The following is a 26,589-nucleotide window of genomic DNA, read 5'->3' on the forward strand; positions in this document are numbered from 1 at the left end:
GGGTCGCCACCGCGTTTAGTTTGGCAGGACTGCACATTTTTCTTATATATATTATATATAATAATATTAAATAATAAAAGTGTAAATAACAATGTTTATATATATGAAATGTATATATAATTGTTTTAAATTATATAGGTTTGTGTCTACCTGTGGGTTAGTGCAGGTGTACGCGGGGGACAGATCCCCTGATGGAGCTAGCATTAACAGGTTCTTGTGAGCTGCCATGTGAGTCATCTGCAAGAACAGCCAGTGATCCTAACCGCTGAGCCATCTCTACAGTCCCAGACTGCACTTTTGACTCCCCGGAGCTTCCCCTCCCACAAAGGAGGCTGTGGATCCAGGCACTGCAATCCACTCCAAACCCCCTTGTCCCAGTGCTGACCTAATGGCCACCACACACTCAAGGCTGCCACTAATTGGCATATAAGAGTCACTAAGCCACTACACGGAAGATTTTTGAAAACATGAAATAAAATTGGAATCAAGGGGTAAAGATATAGCTTGTTTGAGAGAATGCTTATCTAGCATGATAGAAGGGTGTTAATACTAAAACTTGAGAGGCAGAGGCAGATTTCTGTGAGTTCAAAGCAAATCTAAATTTGTTATATATAGTTATGTTTATGGGGGGTGTACATGTACATGTGAGTGATGATTCCTTCAGAGGCACTGTACCCGCCCCCCCCCAGCTGGAGTTACAGGAGACTGTGAGCCACCCAACATGTGTGCTGGAAACTGAACGCAGATCTTCTGGAAGGGCAGTATACACTCTTAACCACTGAGCAACCTCTCCAAACCCAGGTGCATATTTCTTATAAATTTTCATACTCATCATTTTATATAAAATTTCATATGTATAAATTTCATGTCTTCTATGAAGACTCCCAGAATGTTATTAATGGAGGGATATGTCCTATTCACTTCTTCATTTTGCAGTACTGGGGACTGAATGTAGGCCTCATGCGAGGCTTTATAATGAGCTACATTACCAGCCCTCTTTTTACCTTGAGACAGGGTCTCTCTGTTTCCCAGGCTGGCCCTCTACCACTGAGCTCTGCCCTCAACCCTTAGATTTGAAACACTATTTTAACTACTTCTAAAATTAGTCAATTTTAAAACTGTTCTTTAATCCCTCAGAATGTCAAATATGTACACACATGCACACATACACATATACACACGTGCACACACACCTGCACACACGCATGCACGCACGCACGCACATACATACACACACGTTCCCAACATCAATTCTTCCCTCAGGTCAAAATAAAACAAGAGCCCCCTGCTCCACAGCATCCCCTCAGCACCCTGCAGCTTCCTACAGAAAAACTTCCTTGTGAATGGAGGAAGCCAAGCAGGAGCCAAAAAGCAGAGGAAGCTGTTGTCATAGTCACTTTATTACATCTAGGACATATCAGGGACCAGACACCAGCCTTACCTCCAGCCCCACTGAACTCCCTGCTTTGCATCTCTGGTTCTGGGGACAGGTGTCCCCTTTTGCCTGGAATGCCCTAAGCTGGGTTAGCAAGCTCCTCCTCACTCTCCCCAGCCCAAGGTCCTGAAAACCCCAGGCAGTGCTCATTAGCCTGGCCTCTGAGCCCCTTTGAGAGTTCCTTAAGGTGCTAAAGCCTGGAGTCCTGGAAACAGAGCTAAGGAGACAGAGCTCAGAATCACAAGTGGGAGTTTCGGGACAGGAGCTGGAAGGAGTGTGCAGGACCTGCAGGCCAAAGATGGGAGGCTCAAGGCTGGGGCTGTCATGAAGGCACCTGGGCAATGGAGAGGACCCTCTGTCTTTGGAGCCTCTCTGGAACCCAGTGATCCAGGCTGGCGTGCAGGAGACAGATTAAAATGCCACCCATCTAAAAAAAAAATGCCACCCATCCTTCTGGCCTGTTTGTTTCCTCTTCACCAGTAAAATGTGGCAGATGGTGGCTACTGAGGCTTCCCCTCCCTCTCAGCTCAAATCTGACACTGGCCAGTCTCATCCCCCACCCAACAACCTGGAGACCCCAAACCAGGGTGCTAACCAAGGCTGAACCCCAACCTTGACCCCTGATAGGAGGCAAGGGAGGGGCAGTCAGGAAGCCCCACTCCCTTATCTCTTCTCCTACCAGGGCAGGGAACTGGCCAGGGACTCCGCGGCTCCCAGCCAATCCCCAGGTCCAAGGATTGGCTAGCACCACCTTGGCCGTGAGCTTGCAGGCAGGGAGTCATGGCCCGCCAGATACAAACAGCTTTACCAGGCCTTGTTCCCATCTGCGGCCAAGTCCAGGCCTCTGTCCCTAGCGCCTTCTCTCACCCTGCCAGCTCCCGGCCCACCCTGCTTTCACTTAGTCTTCTGACGGAGTTTGCGGCGCACCAGCAGGCTGAGGAGCAAGGCGGTGAGCATGCTGCTGCCCACGGTGAGCAGAAAGAGGCCAGAGAAGTTGTGGGGCCAACGAGCATGCAGAGGCTCATAGATGGGCCTCCGGGCCTGATAGTCCAATGTCACCGCCTCTAGCTGGGCCAACGTGCACAGCACCAAAAAGACATGGAAAACTTGGTGTCCCTGCCCAAAGATGTGGCAGCTGCCGGGGAACCAACTCTCCGGCATGACGGTGGAGAAAAACGCAGCGGCCAGAAGAAAGAAAACCACCTGGCACTTGTGATAGAGAAGAGCGGGGTCATCCTCAGGAGGGAGAGGGGACACTATGATGCGGTGCACCACGGGGCTGATGTCCAGCGCATAGGCCAGCGCCGAGGGCACCTCCTGGCAAGTGCGGCCCAGCAGGCCTGGCTTCTGGCTGTACTTGTTGTAGCAGGACCCAGCACAGGATAGCCAGGCCAAGAAGGCGGCCATGGGCAGGAAGATGGCCTGCACCTGGGCATGCCAGGTGGGCTCAATGGCATAGTAGAAGTGCGCCAGGGCACTGCCAAACTGGTACACGGCTACGCCCACATAGTCCAGGAAGAAGAAGCTGTAGTGCCAAAACTCCGACTTGGCCTGCAGGAGGTGCGCCAGGGCACTGAAGGAGAGGTAAGTGAAGGAGGCCAGGACGATGATGAGGAGGGGCAGGGCGTGCGGGTCTTCCCAGAAGTCCACGCTCCACACCAAGATGACCAGGCGCAGCAGCAGTGCCAGGGCCGCCAGCAGGTGGGTCCACACATTCACAGCCTCGTTGTGCTGCTCGAACAGCGTGCGGAAGTAGAAACACCAGGTCTGGTGCAGCGGCCGGTAGCCAGCATAGATGTACGGCTTCCAGAAGAGACGCGGCACCTCAGCCCGGTCCACTGTGAACACCCGCTCTGGCTGCAGAGGCTTCTGGCCCACGTGCCAAAGGCTGGCCAGCAGGTGGTTGAACTTCTGGGCTACTGCCATCGCCATGTCTGGGTCCTGGGCAGGAAACTAGGGGAAAGGTCAGGGCAAAGTCAGAGTCCTTGCGTCTCTATCTGGGGCTCAGATGGCCCCAGACTTCCTCCCTTCTCCTATACCCTGTCCTTAGGCTGAGTTTGAGAACCAAAGAGTGATCCTAAAAAAGGCGAGTTGTCTTCCCCGGTGCTCGGCAGAGGGCCTGACAGCGTGTGCTCAGTTGTAGGAATCGAGCAGAGCCACTGTATCTAGGCTAAGTCATAAGGGCGAATAGTTGCTTGCTAGAAATACTTCAACCTTGAAGAATCGTTGTGGGAAACGGTGATTGCTTCCCATGATTTATGTGTAGGATTGTTTTTCTGAAGGGAGCGTGACAGCCTTTGTATGACTTGGGTCATAAGACACTTCTGGCACCCTTGGGCTATTGTGGACTGCAATTGGTACACACTAAAGACTAAAGTAGCAGGCGCCTGTGACACTCTCCTTTACAGAGACACATGATTAGAATAGGGACCTTGGTATGAGGAAATACTCTACCAGAAAAACAGCTTTGTGTTTACAATCAATAAATATTCAGGGTTCAGCCCCTCAAGGCTTGACCTTCCTGCTGACCTCTCACACCAACCGATTCATGCAACACAGAACACCAGACACTCAGAGCATGCGTGCATGCGGAGGGGCCTCATTCACACATAAGGGTCCCTGCCTCGGCCACTTCCTTTCCAGTCCAATTGCCACACAGCTGCCCCAGGAGATGGGGACCGGCTCGCTCAGCCTGAGAGCTTGCGCCACCATCCATGTTCACTCTGAGTGACAACGACCTTACTAACAGACCGCTTCCACCCACGACCCAGCCAGAGCAGCCAGGGACTCCACTCTGGTCACCTCACACTCACCGCATGGTCTGCCCCTGCTTCCTCCTCCAGCCTCAGTGACCACATTCCTTATCATAGCCACACAGACTACCGCAGCTACTGTCTCTCGTCATGCTTTGCACAAGCTGTTCCCTCTCCTGAGACTCCTCCCCATCTTGCCGACTTAGGCAAACTCCTATTCACACCTCAAAACCCACTTCTTCTTTGTTCCCCTGACCCCGCTACTCGAGTGTCTATCGTCAAACTCTTAAACATCTCCAGGGCGTTAACTGTGTAACTGTGAGCTCAAAGAGGCTGGGCAGGTTGTCCTCATGCTTCGTGGACTTCTAGTGTGCAGTGAGAGGCTCACACTATTTTCTAAATGAAAGAACAGCATGATGCATTCTGGTAGCACTTCAGGAGCCAACCCCAAAAGCCACTTTTCCTGAGAGAAGTCTCAGGATTCAGTCCTATAGAATTGCCCCTTGCCAGGCGTTGATAGTGCACGCCTTTAATCCAAGTATTTGGGAGGCAGACACAGGTGGATCTCTGTGAGTTCAAGGCCAGCCTGCTCTACAGAGTGAGTTCTAGGACAGGCTCCAAAGCTACACAGAGGAACCATGTCACACAAACAAACAAAAAGACTGTAGAATCACCTTTTTCCCTCAGCCTCTCCAGTCTCCTCTCTGTTGCCCTTGGATCCTAATTCCGGATAAACCAAATTTAAACCCTCCTCCTGGAACTCAAACCTTGACTGCCCGTCCTGAGTCCCACCTAACCTATGTCACACCCAAACCAGCTTCCTTCCTGTTTTATTCCTCTCTGTTGTTGATGTACCTGCCATTGTACCGGGGTATGGACTCACGGAGACTGTGGCAGCACGGGCAGACAGGGCCTGCACGGGTCTAAGCCAGGTCAGGGTGAACACTGGGAGGGAAGTACCGAGAGGGGAAGAGAATACTATCCCACACCCCTAACCCAGAAACACCTGCAATTGATAACCACTCACAAAGAAAATACTCGTTTTCGGGCGGGAGAGATGGCTCAGAGGTTGAGAGCACTGGCTGCTCTTCCAGAGGTCCTGAGTTCAATTCCCGGCAACCACATGGTGGCTCACAACCATCTACAATTCAGTCTGGTGCCCTCTGCAGGGATGTGGGCGGAGCACTGTGTATGTGATAAATAAATAAAATCTTTAAAAAAAAAAAGAAAATACTCGTTTTCTCCAATGGAGACTCCAGTGGGGTCTCACTGGGTATACAAACCACCCTTAGAGGCAGGCCACATTCCCTGAAGTAGATGAGCAACACAAAACAAACTCAATGGCTTCTTTTCTTAACCCTACATACTTTTTTGCTTATTTATTATGGTTTCTGATTTTTTGAGTTATCTGTGTGTGAATGTGTGTGTGTCAGCATCTATATGTGTTTCTTGTGATTTTTTCTTTAGCTCTTTTCTTTTCCTGTTTGTATGTTTTGTCCTATTCTGGTTTGTTTGTTTGCCTTATTATTTATATTTTAGATGCATGCTTGCATTCCAATGAAAGAAAGAAAGGGTGTGGTTTTGGGGGAGGGAGTAGGAGGATAAGAAAGGAGTTGGGGGAGGGGAAACCATAATCAAAATACATTGTACAAAAGATATATTTTCAATAAAAAAGTATTTCCTCTATGACAAAGAAGGAAGAAAGGAGAAAGAAAGAAAGAAAGAAAGAAAGAGGAAGGAAGGAGAAAAAGAAAGGAAGGAAGAAAGGAAGAAAGGAAGGAAGGAAGGAGAAAAAGAAAGGAAGGAAGGGAGTGAGGAAGGAAGGAAGGAAGGAGAAAAAGGAAGGAATGAAGGGAGGAAGGAGGGAGGAAGGAAGGAAGGGAGGGAGGGAGGGAGGAAGGAAGGAGAAAAAGAAAGGAAGAAAGGAAGGAAGGAAGGGAGGAAGGAAGGAAGGAGAAAAAGAAAGGAAGAAAGAAAGGAAGGAAGGGAGGAAGGGAGGGAGGGAGGAAGGGAGGAAGGGAGGAAGGAAGGGAGGAAGGAAGGAAGGGAGGAAGGGAGGGAGGGAGGAAGGGAGGAAGGGAGGGAGGGAGGAAGGGAGGAAGGGAGGAAGGGTAAAGCGCACTGGACATCAGCATTCCTTCCTTTCTGTTTCCTGACTGTAGCTACAATGACTAGCTGCCTGAAGCGCCTGCCGCCATGTCTTCTAGACCATGATGGACTGTACCCTCAGACTGAGCCAAAATAAACCCTCCTCACTTTGGTTGCTTTTGTCAAGTACTTTGCCACAGAGAAGAGAAAATAAGTAATATTTGAGACATGGTGACAGGGGCTATTTGCCAGTCTTTAACAAACATAACACATTTGCCTGGCACCTGCTGTTTAACACGGGTTTATCATTTGTGCTGGTTTTATGTCAACTAGATACAAGCTAGTGTCATTAGAGAAGACACTGGCTTGTATCAGCCTCAGCTGAGAAAATTCCACTATGAGATTAGGATGTCTATAGGGCATTTTCTCATTTAGTGATCAATGGGGGAGGACCCAGCCCATCGTGGGTAGTACTATCCCTGAGCTGATAGTCCTGGATTCTAAAGAAAGTAGGCTGAGAAAGCCAGTAAGCAACTCCCCTCCATGGCCTCTGCATCAGCTCCCGACTCCAGGTTTCTGCCCCAAGTGAGTTCCTGTCCTGACTTCCTTTGACCGTAAACTTCCGTGTATGATGTGGAAACATAATCCAGATAAATGCTTTCTGTTAGGACAAACTACACATACATTTTTAATCTTGTCCAAGGTATTGTACCTATACAATTTAACAGTGTAATGCAAATTTCTAGTCCTTAAAATTATTATTACAAACTATTTAGGATAATAAAGAAATGGAGGTTAGTAGTCAGTCACCCATTACAAACTTGTGGTCATAATAGGCATGTTTTCAAGGTCAGAGACATTTTATATAGACAGGTTGTCTTCAAACATTTCAGAGATATACATAATAGAGATTTAAGATGTTTTAAGAACAGAATTTAATGGAGCTGGAGAGATGACTCAGCGGTTAGGTGGACCTGAGTTCAATTCCCAGCAACCACATGGTGGCTCACAACCAACTTGAATGAGATCTGGTGTCCTCTGCTGGCATGCAGAAGACTGTATAATAAATAAATAAAATATTTTTAAAAATAAAATAAAAAGTATTTTTAAAAAAGAACAGAATTTAAGATGTTTTAATAACATAGGTTCTTTTTTTATGACAATGAGACATGTTTGTTCCTGGCAGCACCAATCTGCTGCAGAGAAGATGATGGGAGAAGAAACTCCACATGGAGTTTACTTTCTTTGTAACAAAAGTTAGCCACTGCACACGAAAGTGCCCTTGCCTCAGCTGCTGACAGTGTGTTGTCCCCAAGCAGGACACAAAGGAAAGTGACTGCTGAACCTTACCATGCCAAACCTTTGTGAAGACGAGGCATGGCAGTCCTTCAAAAATCCTGCTTCATAGAAAAGTCTGTCTAACATTCTAGGCCTATAGGCGGAAGATGGATGGCCCGACGTTACAGAGGAACTTGCTGTCCAGGCAGCAAGCTGTTTCTGTCATTTCCCACATTTTTTGAAAGTCGCTTGCTTGTACTTCCTCCTTACTCAGATAATGTCTTGGGGATTGGAGAGATGGCTCAGTGTTTAAGAGCACTGACTGTTCTTCCAGAAGATCTGGGTTTGATTCCCAGCACTCACATGGCTGCTCACAACTGTCTGTAATTCCAATTCTAGGAGACCCAACACCAATGGCAAAACGCCAATGCATATAAAATAAAAATAAATTTTAAAAATATGATTTCCTTCTCAGATCTCTGAGGGAGTTGAAGACTAGATAGTTATAGTTATAGTTTTCCTTGTTAACTAATTCAGAAAAGAAACTCACAAAGAGATTTAAGTGTAAAAAGGTTGAGAAACATTAAAAGATAATTTTGATAATGCAAATTAGAATTAGCTACAACCTTTGAACTCACATCGATAAGATAGCGCGTATTTTCTCTGAATTTGTCAAATGGAAACAGACTAGACATTGTTGATGTATTTATTGCCTGTATATATTGTATATAGTTATTGTACTTATTGTATATAATATAGTTTTTCTTATGTTAGTTATAACCTTTTTTATTTTAGACAAAAAAGGGGGAATGTGGTGATTTTGTTTGTGATCTAACAAATAAAGCTTGGATGAAGATCAGAGTGTGGAGCTAGCCACACTAGTTAGCCATAGACACCAAGCAGTGGTGGCACACCTTTAATCCCAGCACTAGGGAGGTGGAGATAGGAGTGATGTGGCTGGGCAGAGAGGAATAGAAGGCAGGAGGAGACAGCAGCTCAGGGCATCCAGTCTGAGGATCGCCCCTTTGGTCTGAGGATTCAGTAGAGCTAAGAGGTCTCTCTTGTGACTGGTTCCTTTACTTCTCTGACCTTTCAGAATTTACCCTGATATCTGACTCTGTTTATTTATTACATATACAGCGTTCTGCCTACATACCAGAAGAGGGCACCAGATTGAATTGTAGATGGTTGTGAGCCACCATGTGGTTGCTGGGAATTGAACTCAGGACCTCTGGAAGAGCAGTCAGTGTTCTTAACCTCTGAGCCATCTCTCCAGCCCCCCCCCCCCCCGTGTTTTCATTATTAAGACCAATTAGAACTCATGCAACACCTTTCCTCCCCAAGTTGTTTGGGGCATGGTGTTCCTCATAGCAATGGTAATGCTGACTAAGACATCATCACTGATTAACTCAAGCATCTCTTGGTATCTGCTGGACAACTCCCTCAACAAGCTTTCTGGACTCAGCATTCAGGTATTCTGTCCATGGATCGCCAGGTGTCTGACAAGGCCACCTTTGTCCCAGCCATTGTATGTGCTGGAGCTTGTGTTCCCACAGGTTATCCGTCACTACCCCCCCCCCAACACCCAACGGATTCATGCACAATTCAAGAACCTGAATAGGTAGCATCAGGACCTGCCCCGAGCCTGCTCACCCTCCCTAAACTCCACTCTGTAAGCTTCTTCAAGAGTTCCATCATCAGGAGGCAGAGGCAGGCAGATGTCTGTGAGTCTGAGGCCAGCCTGGTCTACAGAGAGAGTTCCAGACAGCCAGGCTACATAGAGAAACCCTATTTTGAAAAAAAAAAAAGTTCAATCAATCACACACCACTACACCTGGGGGCTCCAAAGCCCTAGGGAGCACAGTGCTCTTCAGCTTCCTTCATCCCAGAGAGCCTGACTCAGGGCAGACTCGGGGAGCAGGTCCTTTAGATGGACTATTAACAAGGACTATTAACAATTTCCACCAAGGGCTTGTTCCTCCTCTCAAGAGACTGCACTTCAGCCCTAACAATTTGACCTCCGTTTTGTATGCAGGGGCAGACTAGGCCTCAGAACACATCTTGTGTGACTCACCCTTGTCTTCCCTCCTAGACGCACACAGCCAGCACAGCAGGGTGTCCATTCTGTCATGGATGCAGTGGAGCTGGAGGGAACCGTGTACACCTCGTTGCTGTTCCCTGTGAGGTCCACTCCTAGCCTCCGTCTCCCACTCCTGGGACTCCCCAAGGCATGAGAACACATCAGAGACTCTCGGAAGTTCTATGTCAAAGTATACTTAGCTTTGTTGAACCTACATGTGCCAAGTTTACATGCTTCCTTTCCCAGTCGTGAGTGCATGAGGGAGCAGTTGAAACCAAACAGCTGGTCCCTCTATGCTTGTTGCAATCAATCCTTTTTTTCTCTTTCTGTTTTTCCAGACAAGGTTTTACTGTGTAGCCCTGGCTGTCCTGGAGCTCACTGTGTAGACCAGGCTGCTTGCCTCTCAAGTGTCACCCAACACAATCAATTCTTGTACCTTCCCTGGGAGGTAAGTCCTATCTAATACCACCCATTTTGTTGCCCAGATGGTACAATCTAGGGATGAAGAGACTCTTATTCTAAGGAAGAGGGGGAGAAAGATGCATGCCTGTAGGTACCCAGTGCTCTGTGCCTGTAGGTACCCAGTGCTCTGTGCCTGTAGGTACCCAGTGCTATGTGCCTGTAGGTACCCAGTGCTCTGTGCCTGTAGGTACCCAGTGCTCTGTGCCTGTAGGTACCCAGTGCTCTGTGCCTGTAGGTACCCAGTGCTCTGTCTGCAAACCTGACATTTATCAAGTTTTCAGCTGCTGGCCCGCCTCCTGTGACATCTTCCTGCCCCTCCAGAACAATGTTGCTAAATACTGATTGGAAGCAGGCAGTTGGTGCTTGTGTAAGCTATTTCCTTAGGCTTCTAGTCTCCCTCAGTCTTATCCTCTTGATCTTCACCAGGGAAGCCCTGGCTCACAGCCACTCCCCAGGAAGGGGACAATACCAGCACACAACCCCCACGCACCTAGACATGGTGGGCCCTAAACACAGAACCCAGAGGCAACATTCTAGGGGTATAGAGGCCCCATGGCTTGATTTCCATTAGAACCCTGGCAGAGGCGCTGCTCCATATAAATAGCTCTATCTTCAATAGGCCCTACCCTCTGGATCTAAGAGACCTCAAGCCCAGAGGAAAAGAGGGAGCAAGGCAGAGATCAAGTCTGAGCCAGATGGAAAGGGGTGATCCAGAGAGATCCTAGGGCATCCAGAGTGATCTGCCTATCAGGCAGCCAGGCCTCGCCTGTCCTGGACAGCCAGCCCAGCAAACTGCCACAGTACCCTACCCCCATTAAGCCTCTCAGATTGCACTGGATACCTGGAGGCGTTTCTCTGGAGCCTGTGGCCAATGACATCTGCTGTATAGAAAGTCCCCAGATGCCAGTGCTAAGTGGCATTTGCACAGGTGAGAGACTCTAGAGTGGGTTTCTAAGGGCCTGGAAGTGTCTTAAGTGATGTCACAGGAGGACGGGCTGTCACAGGAGGATGGGCTGTTGATACCTCTCTCCCTTTCTCTGTGACTCCCACACTAGTAGAAACCAGGATCAGCCACAAACAACACCTCTGTGGCAGAAGTATATTGCTGTCTGGAAAGCTGTGACTTACCCAAGATCATACAAGAAAGGAAGAGCCAAGCCAGCTGGTACCAAGTGGCTGGGGGCCTGGGAGATGGATGTCAGGTGCACTTGGCGGGCTCCTATCCTGTATTCACAGGGAATCAGAGAGGAAGTTAAGAATAAAGAGGGAGGGCTGGAGAGATGGCTCAGCTGTTAAAGGCTAGGCTCACAAACCAAAAATATAAGAATAAAAAGGGAGCCGGGCATTGGTGGAGCACACCTTTAATCCCAGCACTTGGGAGGCAGAGGCAGGCAGGTTTCTGAGTTCCAGACCAGTCTGGTCTACAGTTCAGGATGGTCAGGGCTACACAGAGAAACCCTGTCTTGGGGGAATGGGGGGGATTAGGGGCCGCTTTCTTAGAAAGGATTGTTGGAAGGGACAATCAAATGTGACACTAGATCCCATAAAACGTAAGTTCCATGACCTTGGGCCACTGGCTGACTCTCTGGTTCTTAGCTTCCTTGTGGGAGTCACAGAATTACACCTTGTAGAATACTGCAGATTGAAAGGACCCAAACTCAGTTTGAACATCCTTGAGGGACTCAGTAAATCATAGCTGCCATCTTTGTGAATACTAGTAGTGGTTAGAGATCCCCAGCCTGAGATTAGCTTGATGGACTCTTTAAAAGTCTGTCCTTGGCCAGGTGTTGGTGGCGCATGCCTTTAATCCCAGCACACAGGAGGCAGAGGCAGGTGAATCTCTGTGAGTTCGAGACCAGCCTGGTCTACAGGGCGAGTTCCAGGACAGGCTCCAAAACCACAGAGAAACCCTGTCTAGAAAAACAAAACAAAACAAAGTCTGTCCTTGGAATGGGTGTGTGGCCCAGCAGATTCAGGGCCCAAGGGCCCACCCCAGCACCACAACAAAAACAAAAACCTTCCATCTGAGCCAATGGGTTTAGCAGGATTAGCGGGGTGGGGTGGGGGGGAACACAGGGATGGACAGACAGAACATTAACTGTATCCTAAGCATAGTGCGACAGCTCCCACCTATAATTTCAGCACTTGGGAGGTGGAGGCAGGAGGACCAGAAGTTGAAAGGTTATCCTTGGCTATATAGAGCAAGAACAAGGCCAGCCTGGGCTGCATAAGATCGTCTTGGAGAGAGGGGTGATTAGTTGTCTCCTGGAACATTTACCTGATCCTTGGGGACATATCTAAGGACCAGGGAAACTGGAGTTTGGACTCCTGAGGACACGGAACTATTTAGTTGAATTGTTCTCAGCACAGAACATTCAGGATGACACCCTTCTGGGTTCCAGGATTCCTGAAAATTGGCACTTGCCCACAGACTCAGGGAAGGTGGCTGGGAAGTGACATTCCCAGGGAAGGAATCTTAATCCCAACCATCCTGTCACAGAGATAGAGGACACCAGAGGGTAAACTGTGCAAGCAGGCAGGCCAAAAGATATTCCGCCTTGGGCTGAAGGGATGCCTCAGTAGCTGAGAATGTGTGCTGCTCTCCCAGACGCTCTGCGTTTGGTTCCCAGTGCCCACAGGCTCACAACTGTGTGACTCCAGCTCCAGGGGAAATGATGCCCTCTAAACTCTACTGGCATCTGCACTCACATGTGCACGAACCACATGCAGAGATTCACATAATTGTAAAGAAATCAGATATATGACTGGTCTGGAGAGATGGCTCAGAGGTTAAGAGCACTGGCAACTCTTCCAGAGGCCCTAAGTTCAATTCCCAGCAACCACATGGTAGTTAAAAACCATCTATAATGAGATCTGGTTCCCTCTTCTGGTGTGCAGACATATACACATATACATAATAAATAAATCTTTAAAAAAAGATACATGCCCTGTCCCAAGAGGAAGTGGGAATATGGGAATTCTGGTCCTCCCATTCCCCCTCTCCAAGTCTACTAACTCATACTCCCCTTTCCCTAAACCCCAGGACCCCCTCTTCACCTTCTCTTCCACGGCTTGACAACCCTAATTCCTTCTGGAGTTCTCATACCTCTTGGCTGGTACCTTCAGCCCAGGTCATCAGGAGGAAGTGGGCTTTGGAGAAAGTGAGCCCTGACCCCCACCCCACGCTCAGGTTTCACCAAGTGCCTTCTAATCTGTACCCACCAGGCCATCCCCACAGAGCAGGAAACACAGGGAATGATGGGATTCCTGCTCTACTGTTTTGCCCACACAGATGTTTATGGAGGGAGACAGCCAAAGGGCCACCGTGAAGAAGACAGGGCACGGCCTGAAAGGTGGGTGACTGCTACTAAACTCTGGGGAGCCAAAAGTCTGGGTTTTATGTGGGCATGGAATCTGAGGTCCAGAACTTACCAGCTTGATAACCCTGTGAGAGATCCTTAACCTCTCTGAGCTGATTTCCTCAGAGGCTAAAAAGAACTGCCACTGGGCTCTTGTAAAAAAAAAAAATGTCCCGGCTTGATGCTCAGTGTTGGCCCTGGCATTGGCTCCGTTATTTTTGTTGGGAACTCCTTGCTCAGCCACATAAGCGCTGGGTGGCTTGGGCAAGCCTCTTCCACTTTGGGTCTTTTTTTTTTTTTTTAAAGGAAAAACAATGAATTCACCTACTTCAAAGTGTCTCAAGACACTGTGACAGTTCCTCGGGAGTTACATTAGGCCTACTATGCTCCGGAAACTAGAGTTTTGCCAATGATTAACGCTGGCACATTAGCGCGGCTATCCCCTAGCCCTCGGTGCTCCAGGCCTCACTCAAGAACCAGGATCAGAGGCTCGGTCATCCCTGCCCTTCACTTCCTTGGCATGCACAGCAGTCCCTGTTGCTTTGTGAACCCTGACTGCTCAGCACATTCTCTTCAAATCTATTTTATCTTGCCATGGAGAGCAAAGTTTGACCTCCTTAGATAAAGAGAATAAAGTCACGATTCAGACATTACAATGTACAAATGTCATCTTTGTCCATTCCTCCTTTCTTTCCTTGATTTCTTCCTTTTTTCTTTATGTGGGTGTGTCCCTGTGTATGCACGCCCATGTATATGCACGAATGCTCACGTGTGAGTCTGTGTGGAGGTCTGGGCTGTCTTTCTCTATCATTCTCTACCTTGTTTTTAGGCAGGGTCTCTCTCTGAACCTGGATCTCTCCAGCTGGACTACACTGACTGGCCAGAGAGCACCCCCCAATCCTGGTGTTATAGGTTTTCCATGTGGGTGCTGGAGATCCAATTCAGGCCCTCATGCTTATCCAGAAATCACTTTACTGGCTCAGTCTTCTGTGTCCTTTTCAGACAAGATCTCACCATGTTGCGCAGTTTGGCCTTCAAATCATGACTCCCCCACCTCTGACTCCTGAGTGCTGAGATTACAGGTGCGTACCACCATGCACACCTAACTTTTTATATTTCTATGAACTTGTTAAAAATAAACACCCATTTGGACATGGTGGCCCATGCCTTTAATTCTAGTACTAGGAAGGTAGAGGTAGACGGATCTCTGATTTTGAGGCCAGCCTGGTCTACACAGCGAGTTCCAGCACAGCCAAAGCTACACAGAGGAACCCTGTCTCAAAAACAAAACAACAACAGGAAAACGACCCAATAAGTAAATAACCCTAGCAATTGGGAGGCGGAAGCAGGAGTACTGAGAGTTCCAAGCCAACCTGGCCTACACACTAACACCCTGCCTTGGGGACAGAAAAGAAAATCACTTGAACCCAGGAGTTCAAGGCCCATGTGGGAGAAACAGCAAGACTCCTATCTACAAAAGATAAAAGCTAGCAATAAGTCTAGCCAGAGTTAATATACACTGTGGAAGGCAAAGCCTCCAGGGGGCCCTGGGGGGAAGACAAGTCATGGAGGACCCCAAATGCTCGTCATTAGGTGTTCTACTAGTTATCTACAGTAGCTAATTTCTCACATGGTTCTGCACAACTTCAAACCCCAGATCCAGCTGGTGATCCAGGCCCAGCAGCAAAATAACGCCAGTGTTTGTCTAACTCCAGAAGCAGAGCTCCAGGCAACGTCTGGGCACCCAGTGGGCGAATGCAGATTGGACAAGCTCTGGCCGGTCTTCAGATCCCTCAGCAACCAGGTCACCTCCCTCTCCGCAAACCAATTCTCCAATTCAGCTCAACCAGTTTAAAGAAAAAGCCCCTCCATGTCTTCCAGGACCGAACAGAAACCGTCTGTTTGCGACTGTGCTGGGGGCCTCCACTTGTACTTAGAAATGTGACCAGAATGGAATAAGTAACTTTTAAGGAAATTCTTCCCCGAAGCTCAAACACCCCACAGCTCCAAGGAGACTGCCCTGAAAGGGGAAAAGCCCAGAGAGCTTGGTCAGCTAGCTGCAGTCACCCAGTACAGGACACAGGTCAGGGACAGGAAGGAACCGCACCACTACTAACCAGCAAGGGTCATCTGCGACAGAGATGGAGGCTGGAAGGGTTACCCTTTCACGAGGGGGCCACCTGAGGCACACAGTCCTCCTGACAGGAGCTTCATCGTGGTGTCCCCAGATGCCCAACAAGTACAGGCCAGCCTGGAGAAAACACCAAAACCTTCCAGCACCTAGCCCGAGGCAGCCTTGGTTGCCTCGGGGGTTGCTAAGGGAAAATCTCCCAGATTAGTGCTGTGGGTGGTGGGGGTCTTGTCCCTTCCCTCCCTAGGGCGACCTGGCTTTCCTGACACTTAAGGGAAGGGTCCAATACTCTGGACTACTGGCCCTCCTACATCCCTAGAGCTTTTCTTGGGGTTCCCCACAGGACCTGCACCCCCACACCCACACCCACTCCTGTCCCGTTACTTGCCCCATTATCTCCTGGCTCCTAGAGTATATGCAGCACATAGCCTGTGAGACTGTTCCTTGGTGTGTGATCCTACAGTCCTGCTCGCCTGCCTACTTTCTGCAGACTGTATTGAAGTAGTCCCTCCATCCCACCAGCTGGCTCATCCGCTACGCTCCGGTCCTGGCTCTCCTGCCTTTGGTCCCCTCATAATCCTTCTGCTCTCCGCCCCCTCGCCACTGTTCCTCTCACGCTCCCAGGGGTGACCTCGGGCTCTGCTTCTTTCTGTCCCAATCTTGCTGCTGATTCCCCTGGTGGCCTCTCCCGACCCCTACTGTCAGGGTCCTGCTGTTCTCGGCCTCGCCCCCTCTTCCGCCACCTGCCCACTTCCGCCACTGGGCACTGCGCACGTGCAAAGCTAGGAGCACACCCCCAACCCCCGCGCCCGCCGAAGGACCTCTCTACTCCCAGCCCAGCCCCCGGGATCTCCAGGCGCAGCCTCACCTGTGGCCAGGGCAAAGCTGAGAGCTGTCTGCTGCGTCCCCGCGTTGGAGGAGCAGATAAAGGGGTGGCGGCCACGCCCCAAGCGCGGAGGGCGGCGCTGGGCACCAGGGACTCAGCCGCCTCCGCCAGCCTGCAGTGTCTAGCCTAGAGTTATGCAAGCTTGGGCTGCAGGAGGAGTCACTCGCGGTTGCATCCCGGGACTTCCTGGGGTCACAGTACAGTCTGAAATAGGAGGCCCAGAGATCCTAGGCTGGGCAATGGGGCTGCAAACTCCTGCTGAGTTTGTCCACTTCACCAGAGTGCCGGCTTCAATCCGGTGATAGTTGCAAGAGAGTGGAATGAGTGTCCCAGCAAGAGAGCTCTGAGCTCAACATACTTCATTCACTCCCTCACTGAGCTACTGTAGTCCGGACCTACCGGGTGAGTTGCTCCCCAAGCTGGGCTCTCTGGCATCTCAAGATCTCATCCGATGACCTCGGACAATTCCCCTGGCCTGGTATGTCTAGATCTCTGTTGTCAAAACAGCCACTCCCTATTGTCACAGCTCTGTCCAGGTGTGGTCACATCCCTGCACGTTTTTTTAAGGCAGGGTAGGCTTTCCTTCAGTAAATACCGGCTCACAGTTCCCATGCCTGTGACGTGTAGAGACCCTTACCTAACAAAAAAGGAGACCCAGACTGGGTCTTGAGTGCATAGGGCCTGACTTAGTGAGGAGGCTAGGGCTCTGCTCTTAGTAGCTCTTGAGTCTGGGGCACTGGCACATTAGCAGGGTTGGAGCTCAGTGCTATCCCAGCTCTCCATGTGACTTTGGACAAAGCTTCTTGCTCTCTGGGCCTCAGTTAGGGAGAGAGTAGTACCACCTAGCAAGGCTGTTAGGATTAGGTCAAACGGTGGGCTTTGAGGTCTTTGAAAACTGCAAAGTGTGTATTTCACTCTGTGCTGTGGTGAAGCATATAATCTTAATGGAATAGTGTGAAACTGGCCCCTCCTCCAACAAGTTCAGACAAGCCCCCAAATTCCCCCAAATCCATGGGGCAAGGTACTAGGTCTGCCATCCCAGCGACTCTAGAGGCTAAGGCAGGATTGTTTGAGCCCAGGAGTTCAAGGCACAGGGCTGTGATTGATGAAGGCAACCCTGTCTCAATAGGATGAATAAAGACTAAAGACCTGCCAGGCATTGTGGTGCCAGCCTTTAGTCCCAGTACCCGAGAGGCCGAGGTGGGAGACTTCGATGTCAGCCTGGTCTACACAGAGAGTTCCAGGACAGCCAGGGCTACCCAGAGAAAACACTAAAGACCTGGAAGATGGCTTGGATTCGTCTTCCATTTTGGGAAGGAAGGCGGCCAAGCTCAGCTTGCTTTCTTTCTTTGTTAGGTTTTGTTTTGGGTTTTGTTGTTAGGCTTGTTGTTGCTGTTGTTCATTTGTATGCTTTTCTAAAATTTGCAGTCGTGTTTTGCCTGCTCGTGTCCTGCATGTGTGTTTTGTGTGAGAGTGTTCAGATCTTGGAGTTTCAGGGCAGTTGGTAGCTGCCCTGTGGTGCTGGGAATTGAACCTGGGTCCTCTGGAAGAGCAGTCAGTGCTCTTAACTGCTGAACCATCTCTCCAGTTCCCCATTTGCGTGTTTTTAAAGACAGCTTCTGTCTGGAACTGTGTAGCAAAGGCTGGCCTTAAACGCCTGCTTCCCCTGGCTCCATCTCCCACGTGCCGGGCCTGCAGGCATACACCACATCCCCCACATAACACCACATCCCTCCCCCACATACACCACATCCCCCACATACACCACATCCCTCCCCCACATAACACCACATCCCTCCCCCACATACACCACATCCCCACAGCTTACACGTCATGTGTTTGGCTCTTGGCAAGCATCAAGCCAAACAGTTGCTGTGAGGACCTCTCTTGATTCAACAATCCTATGAAACAGGTACTGTGTTTAACCCACTTTGCAGATGGGGGAAGTGAGCTCAGAGGGGCCACAAGGGCCTTTTCCATGATCTTGTCTAAACTTTGAGCATTCCTTTGAGGTGAATGCGACAGCCACTATTTTATGGATATAAAAGTTGAGGCCTTGAGCCGGGAAAGATGTGTTCCAGCTCAAGCAGCTGTAGATGTGTCTGGCCCGGGCTCTGGAAAATGGCCCAGGAGGTTCGCTTGCAAGAGGGAAATCATTTAGCCGTGATACTCCACTACGGATGTCTGAGAGCCCAGTGATTCAGTAGGGACAGTTGTCAGCCATGGACCCTCATTGCCTGTCAGCCCCATAGGAGTCCCCTACCTATTCTGTTGATCTGTGGCATGTTCTGTCATCATATTTGTCAGTGGCTGAGGAAACAGGTTCCAGTGTGCTCCCTCCCAAGGCCAACCAGTCGCCCAGCACTGGGCCTAGATTCAAGCATCTCTTATCTGTGGCACGGGGCTGGGATGAAGGAGTAACCCTGGGTGCTTCCTTCAGTGTCCTACAATGCAGCTCCTGTCCCCTGCCCAGGCAACAGGAAAACAGCACCGGGACACCACCTCCCACAGCTCAGTGTAGGCCATTGGGTGAGGCAAGGACTCCATGTTCCAGAAGCACAGACAGACCCCCTGCCCTCAGAATTCATTGTGCTCAGGACCATTTGGTATCATCCAGTTGTCCCAGATCCTAGGAACAAGGTATTCAGTCTCAAGAACCAGCCTCCCTCAAGCCTCTGACAGAAGTCAACAGGCCTCAGGAGCCAGGCTCTCAACCGGAAACTATCAGGAAAGGTCTTCAAGGTGCTCAAGGTAAGAGAAAGGATGAGCAGGTGGCACCTGTGCCATCCCCAACAAGGTCGAACATTCGTGAACTCTGCAATGCGTCAGTTGTGCTACCATGAGCCCATCACATGCCCTCTCTGGGTACATCTCCACTAAAGGGGGGGGGCGAGGAAGACAGAGCACAAAGTCCATACCCTCCTCACGAGTCTCAGAAATGGAATTCGTGTCCATCAGGCTTAAGGAGCAGGTACCTTTGCCCACTGAGCCATCTTGCCTGCCCAAACGCCTATTGTTTCACACTTCATAGCCCCGGAAGGTTTGAGGTTAGACCCCATTGAAGGCTTTCTGGTCTCACATACAACAAAGCTAGTATTGAAACCCTCAGGTCTATCTAGAGACTGTAATTGCAGCCATGCCTGGGGTAGGATGAGTTTCCTAGTCGTTGGTCATCCGGGGACCCCAGGATGAGAGTCCCCAGGCCCTCAGGAGCAAAGAGGACTTCCAAAGGCCAAGGAGAGAAGGCTGAGGACAGTGGGTGAATGGACCATGGCCGAGGGCTTGGAGCAAGGTGGGGCTTCTGGGACTGAAGGGAGAGATGTGACAGGACTCTGTAGAGAGTAGGGAAGCCATTTTCTCTAGAACTAGGGGTCCTGTCTTGCCGGGTATGCTGGCGGGCCATGTACATTCATTCATCCCTAACCCCTTTGTTCATAAATGGTTAAAATCTGTTTAGTGTTTGGAGTTCTCTGTCCCTCTCATTCTCTGAGTGTCCACAACCACACACTTAATCCCCCTCTACAAGTCCCCTCCACCCCGGAGTTTAACTTCCTGCCTCGTTTCCGACGTCTCGTTGCTCTTTGGTTATAGACATCTCGTTGCTTCTGCTCTTTGGTTATAGACATCTCGTTGCTTCTGCTCTTTGGTTATAGACATCTCATTGCACTGGCTGACCTTTCACCTGCACCGTTTTGCTTAAGCCAGGATGTCTGTGGGGCAAAGTCCTAGGAGAAGTGCTGAGTTAGAGGGAAATGATTTGACTTAGCGCAGAATCTTCTTTGCCCTTTAGCTTGCAGCTTTGGTGGCTCTCGTGAGTGGGGCTCAGTCTGCGTCAGAATACACTGAGGGAAGGTCTGGAAAGGCAATGCAGTGACTAAGGGCTCAGTGCCCACAAGGAGAGGAGGAAGTGCTGCATCCCTGGAGAGCAGATACAGATGGATGTGATCACCCTGTGGGTGCAGAGAATCAACCCGGATTTTCCATGAGAGCAGCAAGTGCTCTTGACCACTGAGCCATCCCCCAGGTCCATCTTCTCTTCCTGTCTTTCTCTGACTCTGTCCTTCTTTTAAAACAGGGTCTAGCTTGGAACTCACTATATAGACCAAGTTAGCCTTGAACTCACAGAGACCTGCCTGCCTCTGCCTCCTGAGTGCTGGAACTAAAAGTGTGTGCACCATGTCCTGCTGAAGATTTGTTTCTTATTTTTCAGTGTGTGTGTGTGTGTGTGTGTGTGTGTGTGTGTGTGTGTGTGTGTGTGTGTACTCTAGAGGGCCAGCCTTTTCTAATCTAGTTAGACTAATTTCCTAGATCTGGAGTTACAAGGACTCATGAGCCCCTTAGACTCCAACATGGGGACTAAGAACTGAAGTCAGGTCCTCTGCAGGAGCAGTAAGGACTCTTGAGCCATCTATCTCTCCAGCCCCCAAGGACAAGCTAGGTTGTAAAGCAGCAACCCCCAACTGAGGTATCTAACCCCCAACTGCATAATCTGCGTGCTGTGGGTCTAAATGTATTATTCTCCCTGCACATCTCCCCTCTGAGCTCAGGGACGATTAAATAGCAAAAACATATAGATGTATTAACATGAAAACAGGAATAGCTGTGGTGGTGCATGCCTTTAATCCCAGTACTCAGGAGGCAGAGGCAGGCTGATCTCTGAGTTCAAGGACAGCTTAGTCTACAGAGAGAGTTCCAGGACCTTCCGGGCTACATAGAGAAACCCTGTCTCAAAAAAAATCCTCAAAATAAATAAATAAATAAAATAATGAGGACAGAAATGAACTTCCACAATAATTCCTGAAGTTTGAATGACCCAAGAAACACATGTTCACTCACAGTTGAAATCCATGGGGGGGAGGTGGGGGAGGTGGTTCCTGGCTTTGGTCCTGTTTTCCAGATAGGAGTGTGGGTGGAAGTTGACTTCAGCAATCTGATCAATTTGTGTGATCTAGGGAATTCCTCTCACCATGTGTGTGAAGAGTAGGGGAAGTCAGGAAGCCCTGGATTCTAAACCAGCGTGTAAAGGCCTTTAATCACCTTTAGATCGCTTTTCAAAGCAACCGTATTTGCAGAGGCATTGTTCTCTCTGATGTGACACATCACGTCCTAGTTAGTTGGTCAAGTCAAGTTGCACAGTCTCCTCACTAAGTTCTGAAGGAGAGGAAGGCCATACAGTGGGAGGAGGAGAAGCAGCCGTGCCTGGATGACTAGCACTCAGAAACAGCTAGACTCTCTCTGCCAGGCTCCCTCTCCTACCTGGAAAAGGCCTCTGAGGTCCATGGCCAGGCAAGCATCCCTCCTCTCGACTACAAACCCAGCCCTAAGCAAACAGAATACTTCCCAGACTCAATGCCTGGTTTCCTATAGTCTTGCAGAGTTTATGTCAGGCCCTGGGCTCTGGATTCACTCAGTTTTCCCATTTGGAACTGAGAGTCCCAGGATCTTTCATGGACTGGCATAGTCTGGGAGGACCGTTTGAGCAGAGGCAGCTCACAGCTGAAGAAGCAGGGTCCAGAATCCAGGGGGCCTGGCCAGCACCCAGGCAACTTGGTGGCGGTCTCACCGCTACACAGTCCAGTCCAGACTGGCCTCCCTTGGGGACTACCAAGGAACCCACTGAATGAACCGGATCTGGCTTGGTACAGGCAGTCCCTTGCTCCTGAGAGCCCCTGGGACTCTTCTAGAGCGCTGGGGCCTGGGGTGAGATGGTTCTGAACCTTTCCATAGTCCAAGACTTCTAGGCACGGAAGGTGGGTCCTCTTCACTTTTTCCTCTCTCTAAAGCTCCGCCAATTTTGCTCTGGAATAGCTGGGGCAGAAGGGAACTGTGTCAGCTCCCCCTCCTTCCTTCTCCTCGCTTTGTGAGAACAGGCTCTCACTCTTAGGAGTGCTGGTAGCTTAACACTGCTTCTGTTAACCTGGGTGGCCATGAACTTACCGAGACCCTCCTGCCTCTGTCCCCTGGGCACTAAGTTTGTAGCTGTGGCTCACCCACGGTACCCAGCTCTTCGGCTTCTGTTACTTACTTATTATATATTTATAAGCAGGGTTGAAGGTAGCCCAGGCTGGCCTGAAATGCTCTGTGTCGCTTAGAATGACAGTGCACATCTGGTCCTCCTGAGGCCTGCCCCCAAGTCCTGGGATTGCCAATGGGAGCCATTTGCTCATCCTGGCATGAACGGCTTCTTCATTTCCACACCTTGCTCCCCGAGGCAGTCTCGTAAAAGGGAAAGGCAAGATGCAGAAAAAGGCTTTCATTGGCCTGTAATGTAGAAAAAGGCTTTCATTGGCCTGTAATGCAGAAAAAGGCTCTCATTGGCCTGTAATGCAGAAAAAGGCTCTCATTGGCCTGTAATGTAGAAAAAGGCTTTCATTGGCCTGTAATGCAGAAAAAGGCTTTCATTGGCCTGTAATGTAGAAAAAGGCTCTCATTGGCCTGTAATTGGGCCTCGCTGCCTCGGGACCCAAAGGCTGCTCCTGTATGCTTTCTACCCCTCAGCCTCTGCATTTACAGCCATTTGCTACAGGAGAACCTTGCTTGGGCATGGCGCTTTCAGAAGACTGATAGCCTTGGCACGTAATAACCTTTCTTCTGAAGGTTCTTCTGGCCAGCATCTGGAAGCTGAGGAAGGAGGGAGCAGCTTGTTGCTTCAGGCCAAGCTGAACCCAGGTACCTTCCTCCCACAGGGACTGATGGAGAAACTCCCTCACTGTCCCAGAGACATGGACACTCACGGGATAGACACAGTCTCCACCCTCCTGGTACACACATTATAATTTGTGGGCTGCAGCACAGAGGGCTACATAAGTACTGTGAATTTAGTGTAGGGAATAGGGAAAGGCCAGGTGATGATGGTGCACACCTGTAATCCCAGCACTTGGGAGACAGAGGCAGGTGGATCTCTGAGTTCAAGGCCAGCCTGGTCTACAAAGTGAGTAGTTCCAAGACAGCCAGAGTTACTTTCAATGAAGGAAAGGGGGGTGGAGAGAGAGATTCTGGGGGCAGGAGTGGCTATTTTTGAAGGCTGTCACCTCTTTCCACCAAGAGAGACAGACACACTGCTCCCACCACAGCTTGTGACTGACTGTGCCCTTTACATGTTAGGTGGGATCTCTAATCCTCCTTGGAAACCATAAGTCAGCATTTTACAACCCAGCCCCCACCCAGATGGGTAGACTGAGGTACAACCAGCAGAACTGGTTGGTATTCGACCCCAAGTCTGCCTCAATGTCCCTCTTGTCTTTCATCTTTGAATCTAGGGTCCTCTTGCCCAGGCTGTTCTTCAGCCTCGAGGTCACTGCCATCATCACCAGTAAATATTTAAGCACCTAGTGATGGGGATACGGGTCACCCCGGGTCACCCAGATGACCTGGAGGGCTGGGCAAAGGGCACAAGCACAAGAGACATGACTGTTCAGGCAAAGTCTGAACTGAGGCTCGGGTGTAACGGTCCAGAAAATAGTCCTGAGAGCCAAAAAATCCTCAGCTCATCTGATACCTGGAGGCCAAGGATCTGGAGCTACTAATTGGGGCTCCAACTGTAGCAAGGAACCACCCAGGCCATTTCTAGATGTTTCAGGTCTAAGCAAAGTGAGAGCAACCTGGGCACCCCACTCTGTTTTTGTTTTAGCAGTGGGGTCTCATGTAGCCCAGGATGGCCTTGAACTACATACCGAAGATGATCCTGACCTTCTGATCCTCCTACCTCCACTTTCTGAGTACTTGGATTACAGGCATGCACTTTTTATGTGGTGCTGCAACTCCGTCCCGGGACTTCATGTGTGTGAGGCAGGCATTCCAGAACTGAGGCTGCACCCTCAGTTACCTGGAACTCACAGAGATCCCCCTGCCTCTGCCTCCTGAGTGCTGGGATTGGAGGCATGCACCACCACCGCCTGGGTACTTTTTAAAACTTTATTTCAAGAGCTTTGCCTGCATGTATGTATGTGAACCACATGATACTTGGGCATTGGATCCACTGGAACAGGAGTTACGGATGGTGGTAGGCTATCGTATGGGTGCTGGAAAGCGAACCCAGGTCCTCTGCAAAAGGGCTTAACCTGCAAGTGCTCTAAATTGCAGAACTGTCTCTACACAGACACAGACACAGACAGACAGACAGACACACACACACACACACACACCCCACCTCAAATTTTTAAGCATAATGGTTCCTGGAAGGGACAGGGTGTAGGGAGGAGGGACAGGCAGCTTTTGATGTCTAAGGAGCCCTTAGGGAACCTGAGGTTCTCAGGCAGAGAACTCCAGGGAGGGGCTGGCTCACAGCAGGTGCACGGGAATGAAAGGACCAGTGTAGTACAGAGGGAGGTGTGGAAAGCAAAGAGAACCTCTGGCCCAGGCAGGACCAGACTTTGAGTCTCTTTGTGTCCATTTTGTGGCGACTATAGGTGACTTGCTATTCCTCTGCGCCTCAGTTTCTGATTAGAAGCCACAGGTCAGCACCGGTCTCGACCTCGGCCAGAAAAGCTTCTCTCCGCAGTGGGCAGCAGTTCGTTGCAAAGACTCACAATCGGCCAGTGTTGAGAATAAGTGACAACTGAGTGTTCAGTCACACGCAGGGCATTTGTATCAGCACTACCGCCTCCACCAAGGCTCAGGGAGCATCTCAGGAGATGGGGAAAGAGCCAGAAGCCGGAAAGGGGTGCTGTGCCATGCTGACCTCTGGACACCGCATGGCTGGTCCCCACGAGCTCGCTGCAGCTGTGGCCATCTGTACAAGATTAAGTCAACATGCAGGACTAAGTGGGCTCAGTGGGCTTGAAGGGGGTGGGGGCAGAGGCAGGCGGTTGTCTGGGAGTTCTAGACCAGGGCTGTGTAGTGAGATTCTGTCTGGGGGGGAGAAAGAGAACATGAAGGAGAAGGACATGATGGAGGGGGTAAGAGAGCAGCTGGTGTGCATATAATCAAAATACATTATAGGCATGAAGTTGTCAAAGAATAAATAAAAGATACCTGCTTTGTCTCAAAGGAACAGATTGAATTCAGTGGCCCCCTTCAACCCTAACTAAATAAATTGGACCTTCCAGTGCAATGAGCCCAGTTGGAGGACCGCAGGTCTGCAGACTCAGTTGGAGGACCACAGGTCTGCAGACTCTACCTACTCTTCAAGCCTGGCAGAGGGGCAGACACAGGCATCAGTGAGCATCCTCACACGACCCAGCCAGTCTATTCACTCTGCATCAGGACAGGGCATGCCAATGGAAATTTCCACTCAGCCCCTCTAGCCCAGCAGGGAAATAAGGCTGTCCTTTTAGCTTCCAAGTGGAAATTTCCATATATACAGACACAGATACACACACACACACACACAGAGAGAGAGAGAGAGAGAGAGAGAGAGAGAGAGAGAGAGAGAGAGAGAGGGAGAGAGAGGGAGAGAGAGAGAGAGAGGAGGATGTGGGAAAGAGGGGGAGAAGAAAAGAGAGGGAGGGAGGGGGAGAGAGCAGGACAGAGAGTGCAAGCTGGCAGGAGATTCAGTGTCCGAGGAGCTATAGACAGACAGGAGTCATCACAGTGGGAAGAGATATGGGACAGCCTCTGGTCTCCTGCTATATGGAGGAGAGCCAGGGGTCTAGGTATCTTCCTCCTAGAAACACTTTGTACCTCATTTGCTACTTTCTGGGGCCTATTCCAGTTGTCAGGGATACAGCTGCTAATAGGCTAGACATCTCTACCTTCCTGAACATATCACAGGGGAGAGGATTACTTAATGTCCTCATTGCTGCAACAAAAATCCTTACCAAAAGAAAAGGCTGTTTATGGAAGGGAGCATCTGTTTGGGCTTACAGGGCACAGAAGAGCAGTTATGGGGCTACAGTACATCACTGCAGCAAAGACACGGGGGCAAGAATGGCTGGCCACATTGCTCTAGTCAAGAAGCAGAAAGTACCTGGGTGTGGTGGAGCACACCTTTAATCCCAGCACTCAGGAGGCAGAGGTAGGTGGATCTCTGAGTTCAAGGCCAGTCTGATCTACAGAGCAATTCCAGGACAGCCAGGGCTACACAGAAAACCCTTGCTTCAAAAAAGAAAGAAAGAAAGATAGGAAGAAGAACGACAACACAATGAATGTGCTTAGTGAAGGGACCCGCCCACCCCCT

General features: G+C 49.9%; 1 protein-coding gene and 1 long non-coding RNA gene across 15 annotated transcripts; one reads left to right on the forward strand and one right to left on the reverse strand.

Moving 5' to 3' along the window:
• Positions 1 to 1,382: 1,382 nt before the first annotated feature.
• Positions 1,383 to 16,606, reverse strand: Paqr7 (progestin and adipoQ receptor family member 7). Of its 10 annotated transcripts, none has more exons than XM_040756379.1 (4): positions 16,455 to 16,606; positions 11,225 to 11,320; positions 5,216 to 5,373; positions 1,383 to 3,388 (listed from the first exon to the last, which is right to left on the reverse strand). In XM_040756379.1, exon 4 carries the CDS (start codon positions 3,365 to 3,367, stop codon positions 2,330 to 2,332), a length of 1,038 nt encoding a protein of 345 aa, XP_040612313.1. In that variant the 5' UTR covers positions 3,368 to 3,388; positions 5,216 to 5,373; positions 11,225 to 11,320; positions 16,455 to 16,606; the 3' UTR covers positions 1,383 to 2,329. The 10 variants fall into 10 exon arrangements, with proteins under 10 accessions (XP_040612313.1, XP_012975684.1, XP_040612309.1 ...); XM_013120230.3 differs by lacking the exon at positions 5,216 to 5,373 and adding an exon at positions 9,629 to 9,767; XM_040756375.1 differs by lacking the exon at positions 5,216 to 5,373 and adding an exon at positions 9,629 to 9,773.
• LOC121143900 lies at positions 11,173 to 15,574 on the forward strand. Of its 5 annotated transcripts, none has more exons than XR_005881196.1 (4): positions 11,173 to 11,261; positions 13,389 to 13,449; positions 14,458 to 14,537; positions 15,171 to 15,574. It is a non-coding gene; the product is annotated as an uncharacterized LOC121143900 (long non-coding RNA). The 5 variants fall into 5 exon arrangements; XR_005881193.1 differs by having other exon boundaries at positions 11,210 to 11,298; XR_005881195.1 differs by having other exon boundaries at positions 11,212 to 11,298; positions 13,322 to 13,449.
• Positions 16,607 to 26,589: the final 9,983 nt, after the last annotated feature.

This window comes from Mesocricetus auratus, unplaced genomic scaffold (genome assembly GCF_017639785.1).
Source record: "Mesocricetus auratus isolate SY011 unplaced genomic scaffold, BCM_Maur_2.0 Super-Scaffold_100014, whole genome shotgun sequence".
Lineage (NCBI taxonomy): Eukaryota > Metazoa > Chordata > Mammalia > Rodentia > Cricetidae > Mesocricetus > Mesocricetus auratus.

What these genes read in the sequence shown, in the direction of transcription:
- Paqr7 (XM_013120230.3), bottom strand. Translation starts at nt 9,685, where the DNA reads ATGACAGAATGGACACCCTGCTGTGCTGGCTGTGTGCGTCTAGGAGGG. An exon ending in GTCTAGGAGGGAAGACAAGG is followed by an intron (nt 3,389 to 9,628) that starts GTGAGTCACACA and finishes CCTTTCCCCTAG; the next exon opens with TTTCCTGCCCAGGACCCAGA.